An 8,938-nucleotide genomic window follows, 5' to 3' on the forward strand; every position below is an offset into this window, starting at 1 on the left:
GGTGTGGTGTCGCGGACCTATAGTCCCAGCTACTCAGGAGGCCGAGGCAGGAGAATCGCTTGAACCTGGGAGGCACAGGCACAGTGAGCAGACCTCGTGCCACTGCACTCCAGCCTGGGCAACAGATGGAGACTCCATCTCATGAATAAATAAATAAATGGACAGTAAATATTTTGGGCTTTGCAGGCCAGGCAGTCTCCACTGCAGCTCCTCGACTCTGCAGCTGTAGTGTGAAGGCAGACATCAACAGCATTCCCAGGATACTTGTTTACAAGTATTTTTGGTCCTCAGGCCATAGTGTGCTGACCCCTGATAGAAAGCATTTCCAGGCCACGTGCGGTGGCTCACGCCTGTAATCCCAGCACTTTGGGAGGCCGAGGCGAGCGGATCACCTGAGGTCGGGAGTTCGAGACCAGCCTGACCAACGTGGAGAAACCCCATCTCTACTAAAAATGCAAAATTAGCCAGGCATGGTGGCGCACAGCTGTAATCCCAGCTACTCAGGAGGCTGAGGCAGGAGAATCGCTCGAACCCAGGAAGCGGAGGCTGTGGTGAGCTGAGATCATGCCATTGCACTCCAGCCTGGACATCAAAAGCAAAACTCCAGCTCAAAAAAAAAAAAAAAAAAAAAAAGAAAGCATTTCCAGCTCCACAGCTGGCTCTCCTGTCCCCCTAAGCTCCCTTCCGACCCTGTTCCATGCAACCATAGAGCTGCCTCCTTCCAGCAGGGGCTGATTTTGCCTATTCTAGAACTTTACGTAAACGAATTCATATGGTAGGTGCTCTTTGGAGCCTGGCTTCTTTTACTAGTGTAATGCTTCTAGCGTGAGCCATGCAGTCGTGCGGATCAGCAGTGGTTCATCATTTTTAGGGCTGAGTATCCCATTATCTGGATGTACAATGATGCATTGATCCACCTGGCCATGGTTGGCCATGTGGGCTGTTTCCAGTTTGGGGTTGTTTTGAATCTGCTGCAGTGAATATTGGCGTACAAGTCTATGGGTAGACATCCACCCTCATTTACTTTGGGTTAAGATGTCAACTACTTTTTAAAAAAAAAAAAACAAACCAGATATTTATTGAGTCCTTATAACTACCAGGCTCTGTGCCAACGCCTTAAATGTTTTATCTCCTTTAATCCCTGAATGGCACCAAGGCCTTGCTTAGGCCACATCTTATCTCTTTACTGATTCTAAACACTTAATCCTCACAGATAATGAGAAAGATGAGAATAATAAAAATGATACAGATGAGAAAACAGTACTTGGGTTAACACTGTGTACTGGGGCTTTGTGAAGTGTTAAAAAGTGCATCACTGAGAGCATAACTTGCCATTCCTTAAGTGTGGGCTGTGTACAGCGACCTCCTTCCAAAGAGAGCACAGTATGAAAAAGGAGGGAGGCCGGGCATGGGGCTCACACCTGGAATTCCAGCACTTTGGGAGGCCGAGGCGGGTGGATCACTTCAGGTCAGGAGTTCGAGACCAGTGTGGCCAACATGGTGAAACCCCATCTCTACTAAAAATACAAAAATTAGCCAGCCATGATGGTGTAGGCCTGTAATCTCAGCTATTTGGGAGGCTGAGGCAGGAGAATCACTTGAACCTGGGAGGAGGAGGTAGCAGTGAGCCAAGATCATGCCACTACACTCCAGCCTGGGTGACAGAGTGAGACTCTGTCTCAAAAAAAAAAAAAAAAAAAAAAAAAAAGGGGGGAAGGCTGGGTGCATTGGCTCACGCCTATAATACCAGCACTTTGGGAGGCCAAGGTGGGAGGATTGCTTGAGTCCCGGAGTTCAGTACCAGCCTGAGCAACATAGGGAAACCCTGTCTGTATATAAAATAACAAAATTAGACAGGTGTGGTGGCACGTGCCTGTGGTCCTAGCTGGAGGCTGAAGTGGGGAGACGGCTTGAGCCTGGGAGGTTGAGGTTGCAGTGAGTTGTGATCGAGTCACTGCACTCCAGCCTGGGTGACAGAGGAAGATTTCATCTCAAAAAAAAAGGCGGGGCAGGGGGAGCAGAGTAACTTTTGTTTGTTGTTTTTTTGAGATAGACTCTCCCACTGTGGCCCAGACTGGAGGGCGGTGGTGCCATTCACAGCTCACTACAGCCTTGAGCTCCCATGCTCAAGCGATTCTCCCACCTCAGACTCTCGAGGAGCTGGGACTACAGGCATGCGCCACCACACCCTGCTGATTTTAAAATTTTTTTTATAGAGACAAGGGTCTCACTATGTTGCCCAGGCTGACCAGTGAACTCCTGAGCTCAAGCAACCCACCCACAAATCCTAAAGTGCCTCCCAAAGTGCTGGGATTACAGGCGTGAGCCACCGCGCTCAGCCGAGACTTGACTGTGGGGAACTCTGGCATCTGCTACCTTAGCCAGGGGATCAAAGTCATCACAGTGATAAATCATGTTGACTGTACTTTTGCTATGATGTGATGAAAATGGCACTTCACCTCTGAACTCTTCCTCCTCATAACCCGTAACCCCAGTCCAATCATGAGAAAAGCATCAGACAGATACCAACAGAGGGGCAGCCTACAACACACCTGACTAGCACTCCTCAAAACCGCTAAGGCCAGCCGGGTGCGGGAGCTCACGCCTGTAATCCCAGCACTTTGGGAGGCTGAGACGGGTGGATCACGAGGTCTGGAGATTGAGACCATCCTGGCCAACATGGTGAAATTCCATCTCTACTAAAAATGCAAAAATTAGCCGGGCGTGCTGGCGCGTGCCTGTAGTCCCAGCTACTCGGAAGGCTGAGGCAGGAGAATCGCTTGAACCCGGGAGGCAGAGGTTGTGGTGAGCCAAGATTGCGCAATTGCACTCCAGCCTGGCAACAGAGCGAGACTCCAGCTCAAAAAAAAAAAAAAAAAAAAAACCGGACAAGAGGATCCTAGAGGGGACATGACAACTAAAGGCCATGTGATACCCTGGATGGGATCCAGGTACAGAAGAAGGACATTAGGGAAGAACTAAGGCAATGTGAATAAGCCGTGGACTCCAGCTCATGATAATGTATCAACACTGGCACACACTGTAACAAATGTGCGCCACTAATGTAAAATGTAAGATGTGAATAACAGAGCAAACTGTGTGCCCCAGGCATATGGGGACTCCGTACTATCTGCCCCATCTTTCTGTAAATTGAAAACTTGTTCTAAAAAATAAAGTCTACTTTTCAAAAGGTGCACAATCTCACTTCATGTCCATGGTAACAAGCCCACCCCATACTGACCTTCCAGAGGAGGGTAAGGACTCCCCGAGGTCACAGGGTGGCAGGAGCAAGGCAGGGCTGCTGGTGAGTAGCCAGAGCCTCACTAGAGTCATTCAGGATGATGCAACCTTAGGGTTAGGGTTAGGGAGCCTTCGCACCCAGGTATGGAGAATGGAGACATTTACCTCCCTTAACTATGAGGAGTTACTAAACTGGGCCGCTGGGTAAAGAGCCCAGTGCATCCCACGACACAGCACGCATTCCCCACAACGCAGCTCCTGTGAGCTCTCTGCTGAGCCTCAGTCTTGCCATCGGTCCAATGGCCAAGCGCTGGCACCCACAGGCTGCCCAGCAGGGAGGGATGTGTGCTTTGGACAGAAGTCAGTAATTATTTTAGAAGACGAGGAGCCCTTCCCCTGGCTCTGTGATCTTGCGGCCTCTGCCGGTGGCAGTGACTCCAGGCTGCTGTCTGAGGCTGCTTTAATGGGGGCAGGGGTGGCAGACAGGCACACAGAAGCCTCTTTGTCCCAGCTCTGGGGTGGTGGCGATTGGGAGCCGGCTCCCCTGGGGGCAGCTTCGGCTTGGTTACCACCCCTCCCTGCAGAACACTGGGACAAGGAGAGGGATGGGAGACGGCTCTCCCCAGGCTCCCCTGATTCACGGGGGACCTTGAGGTAGTCTCTGGGCCTACGGGGGCTTCCATTTTCCCAGAGGCCACCCAGCTGGGACTTCCTCACCCCTCTCTGCCCACCTCAAAGGCCTGGCATGGAGACGGAAGGCGTGGCTGAGGGGCCAAGTGAACACACTAAGGGCAAATCCATGGGCTTTGGCCCTGGGTCCCAGTCCTGTCTTCCCTGCCTTCCAGCTCAGTTAAATCCAGACTCCACTTCCACATACAGGGCGGGCCACGACCTGAGCCTGGGACTTCTCCGACCTCATCCCTGACCTCTGGACTCACTGTGCCCTCTGCCCGGAGGGCCCTCTCCCAAGGTCCATGGAGGACTCTGACTGCTCCTTTAAGGGCCAACTCATAACCCAAACACTTCCTGCTCCTTCTCCACGTGGAACAAAAGCTCAGGGCTCCCGCGGCCTTCACTTGTTCACCCACTGACTCATGACAATGATGTCCTTGTCAAAGTGGCTGACCTCCACGTGGCTAAATCCGAAGGTCCCTTTACTGCCCACCTTGCTGGTCCACTCGGTTGTTCCCAGTTGACCCCCAAGACTCCTGGAAACACATTCTCCTCTTGGCCCCTGCAAGCCCTTCCTGGTACTCCCCCGACCTCCCTGGTTCTCCCCCGACCTCCTTGGCAGCGTCATCCCAGCCTCCCTTGCTGGCTCTTCCTCCTCCCCAACCTGGAAACAGGGGAGACTCAGCCCCTGGGGGTGCTCAGCCAGCCTAGGAGATAAGGAGCTCCATCTCGATACAGATGACCCCGGATTTCTTTCTCTTTCTTTTTTTTTTTTTTTTCCAGAGGGAGTATCACTCTGTTGCCCAGGCTGGAGTGCAATGGTGCGATCTTGGCTCACTGCAACCTCCGCCTCCCTGGTTCAAGCGCTTCTCCTGTCTCAGCCTCCCTAGTAGCTGGGATTATAAGCACGTGCCACCACACCCAGCAAATTTTTGTATTTTTAGTGGAGACAGGGTTTCGCCGTCCCAAAGTGCTGGGATTAAAGGTGCGAACCACCATGCCCGGCCAGACCCCCAGATTGCTATTTTCAGCTGCCTCTCCCTGCCTCCAGACCTGGATTTCCAGTTTCCTGCTTGACACCTCTCCTTAGCTCACCAGTGGCCATCTCAAGCATCTCCCTCAGGGCTGCTCTGCCGACCTCTCTCCATGTCTGTGAATGACAGCTTCATCCCTTCCATCTCTCAAGAGAGCAACCTTAGAGTCAGGCTAATTCTTCCCCCTCTCACCTCCACAGCCAACCTGGAAGCACATTCTGGCAGCTCACCTTTCACAGCTCCTCCAGAATTTGACAACTCATCACCACCTCCACTGCTCCACCCAGGTCTGGGCCGCCCTTGGGTCTAGGCTGCCATCTTCACGTGGATGGACCATGGCAGGTGCCTCCTCCCTGGGTGTCCCCACCCCCAGCCATCTTCCCTGCAGCATCAGATGATGTCAGCTCCCTGTGGGAAACTCACCAATGGCTTCTCATGACCCCACATCCAGACCACGGCCCTCAAGGCCCCACAACATCTGCTTCCAGTGCCTCGCTGGGCTGCCACAATTTTCCTTTGATCAATTTCCTCCAGCCACAATGGCCTTGCTCTGTTCCCCAAACACACCAAGCATGTACCAACCTCGGGGCCTTTGCATTTGCTCTTCCCTGTGCCTTGGATGCCCCTCCCCAAGATCTCTGCACGGTCCCTCCCTCACCTCCTTCAGGTGTCTGTGCGAACGTCACCTTTTCAGAGAGGCCTTTCCCGCCTACCCTCTTAGCTTGGTTTTGCTTCCCAGTGCTGCGTCATGTGTGTCTGTGTTTATTGACTTGACACCTTTCCGTGCTTCTGCCTTCCTTGATTTCTGGGGCCTGCCTGGGACAATGGAGGCTCTGGGGGAGATACTGAGGGGTAGGGGGCAGGCTTTGCAGGCTGGCATGGTGCCCTTACTACCTGCATGTTAACACAGAAATCAGGGTGGATATTTAAATCGATTAGGGACTGTGCAAACACCATTATCAGGCGATTGTCTGCTCTTATCAGCCCAGAGGCAAAGGTGTGGGATAGGGAAGCTGGTGCTGTGCAGCCTGGAAAGCCAGAGATTTCCTGGGCTGTGGCTGGAAGCTCAGGTCCCAACCAGGGAAGGGAGACAGTGACCTGCCTGGGACATCCACCCTCCCAGCCTGCATAGCACACACCTGGGCTCTGATCCAGCCCATCTTTTACCCCTGTAGAGGCCTGGAACGGCCTGGCCTCCCAATGTTAACTGGAGGCTACACAGGCCCTGGTGGGGAAGTCCTCATTTGAAAGCCAGGCAGGTCTGGATTTGCGATCTCAGACTCTGCTGCTGCCTGAGTGAGGACCAACATGCGACTTACGCAGCCTCTCAGATGGTGATGGGAACCTCCTCACCAGGGTGGCACAAAGAGTGAAAAGTGCCCAGCATGGGGCTTGGCACACAGTAAGTGCTCACAAATCATCCGCCATTAAACTGACCAGTGAGCTGAGGTGCAAGCCTTGATCAGTAGTCTGGCAGGTGCTGTCCCCTCCCCGCTCCTGCTTAGTCACTGGTTTTCTCAGCACCTAGGCACACCTGCATTTTGCCTTCACAACAGCCCTAGGAGGCAGGTACTGCCAGCAGCCTCATTTACACTGTGGAAAATGAGGCTCAGAGATGCAATAACACTTGCCCAAGACCACAGAGCCAGAAGGTGGTGGAACTGGGACTTGAACCCAGGTCTGTAGAGGCCTGCTCGTAACCATCCCCAGACGAGGCTGCAAAGCTCAGACTGTCTATATTCCTGCCCTTGAATATGGGTCTTGAAGCAGAGAGGCTTGGGGTGCAGGTCTCTCCCATCCCTGGGGGCAGGGGACATGCCTGGCTCCTGCCTGGGCTTCCCAGCAATGCACGGGTTCATCTCTCTCCCCTCCAGCTGGTCCAGCTCCTATCCTCAGCGTATACCAACCCCATCCCAGACCCAGATGGTTCAATTAGCTGGCCTGAGCACTATTGGCTTAGGTGGCTAGAATGCTTTTAATGAGATTGTGGGAGTTGAACCCTTAGGGATGGCCAGGCAGGACCAAGGGCACAGCTGCCCCATTCAGTCTGGAAGTCGGGGACTGGGAGGGGACAGGTGGTGCATGGAGAGGAAGGAAACTGAGTCACTCAGGGCCTGGGAGTGCAGATAGTGTATTAACAACTATGTTGTGCTCTGCCTCGAAGTGTGACTCTGGACTGGTCCCTTCTCTGAGCCTGTTTCCTCATCTGGAAAATGATGACAACCTTAGCGTAAGAAGTGACCGATGGAAAACACCCAGGAGGTACTGATAAACAACAGCTCTCTCATTCATTCATTCATCGATTCAAAAAATACTGAGCACCGGCTGTGTGCCAGGTCTGAGGCTTGAGCTAGGGACACAGCAGTGAATGAAACAGACAAAAATCTCTGCTCTCAGGGAGCTGGCATTTGAGTTGGGAGAGATAAGACGATAAACAAAGACACTGTGGACACAGTGTAACAACAGAAGAGGGGGACGGTGTGTGACAGGGCTGCTATTTTGAGACAGAGTCTCGTTCTGCTGCCCAGGCTGAAGTGCTGTGGTGTGATCTTGGCTCACTGCAGCCTCCGCCTCCTGGGTTTAAGTGATTCTCCTGCCCGAGCCTCTCAAGTAGCTGGGACAACAGGCGCCTGCCACCACGGCCAGCTAATTTTTGTATTTTTAGTAGAGGCAGGGTTTCACCATGTTGGACAGGCTGGTCTCGAACTCCTGACCTCAAGTGATCCACCCCCCTCAGCCTCCCACAGTGCTGGGATTACAGGCATGAGCCACCACACCTGGCCAGGGCTGCTATTTTTTGTGGTGCAATCACACCTCCTCTGCTGAGAGGAGGTGACCTCTCAGCAGAGACCTGGAGTGAGCCATGTAGGTGTCTACTGTCAAGAGTTCTAGTCAGCGAATGGCACATGTAAAAGCCCTGAGTAGGAATGTATCTGAGAGTAGGCGACAGAGGCATAGTCAGGGGGCCAGCATGGCAGGTGCAGGGTGACCTAGCATGAAGGTGGAGAGAGGAAGCTGAGGCAGGTACACTGAGGAGCGTGTGTGCTATACGGCTGCAGGTGTATGCAGATAAGAGTGGGGGAGTGGCATGATCTGCCTGGGGCTCTAGCAGATCCAGCTAGCCATGTGGAGACTGGACGGTGCAGGGCAAAGGTGAAGGCAGGGAGACCAGGAAGGAGGCTCCTGAAACAGTCCAGGCGGGAGGATGGTAGCTGGACCAGCGTGGGGACCATGAAGGTACAGAGCCATGGCTATACTCCTCATGCAGTTTGGAAGTAGAGTTAACAGCGTTTGCTGATGGTTTGGATGTGCAATGCAAGAGGAAGGGGGAGGAACTGAGGATCATGTTTAGGTTTTGGGCCTAAGTGTCAGGCTGCAGGGAGGTGCTGCTGACTGCGATAGGGAGGCAGGGTACCCAAGGCACATACTGGACTCGAGCACACACATCTGCGCCTGCGGACATGCGCACGCGCCAGTTACCCAGTGGGTCCCTGGCCCCTAGGGAAGCTGAGGCAGGCAGCAGTGCTTCGGGCACTCACCAACACCGACTATGACGAGGGGCGTGTGCTCCCAGCGGGCCAGCAGCAGGAGGTGGACCAGGTTGTGGGCGATGAGGCTGAAGCACAGGATCACAGAGCACCACTCCTGGAGGCGCTTGCCTGCAGGGAGCAGAGGTGAGAGGTAAAGGCTGGAGGGTCAAGGCCAGGCAGAGTGTGGCCCCATGGGAACTTTTCTTTTCTTTCTTTTTTTTTTTTTTTCTGAGACAGATTCTCACTCTATCACCCAGGCTGGAGTGCAGTGGTGCCATCTCGGCTCACTGCAACCTCCACCTCCTGGGTTCAAGCGATTCTCCTGCCTCAGCCTCCCGAGTAGCTGGGGTTATAGGCACCTGCCACCACACCCGGCTAATTTTTGTATTTTTAGTAGAGAGGGGGTTTCACCATATTGGCCAGGCTGGTCTTGAACTCCTAAACATGTGATCTGCCCGCCTC

At 53.4% G+C, this 8,938-nt stretch overlaps 1 protein-coding gene across 1 annotated transcript in view; it reads right to left on the reverse strand.

The window, feature by feature from the left end:
• The window catches only part of PEDS1 (plasmanylethanolamine desaturase 1), a 29,925-nt gene that overhangs the window by 11,071 nt on the left and 9,916 nt on the right, over window positions 1-8,938 (reverse strand). Inside the window, exon 2 of the mRNA XM_017888144.1 lies at window positions 8,486-8,605. Coding sequence (XP_017743633.1) covers window positions 8,486-8,605 — 120 coding nt within the window. The remainder of the gene's footprint in view (window positions 1-8,485; window positions 8,606-8,938) is intronic.

Source organism: Rhinopithecus bieti, unplaced genomic scaffold, assembly GCF_001698545.2.
Source record: "Rhinopithecus bieti isolate Rb0 unplaced genomic scaffold, ASM169854v2 scaffold_15834, whole genome shotgun sequence".
Taxonomy (NCBI): domain Eukaryota; kingdom Metazoa; phylum Chordata; class Mammalia; order Primates; family Cercopithecidae; genus Rhinopithecus; species Rhinopithecus bieti.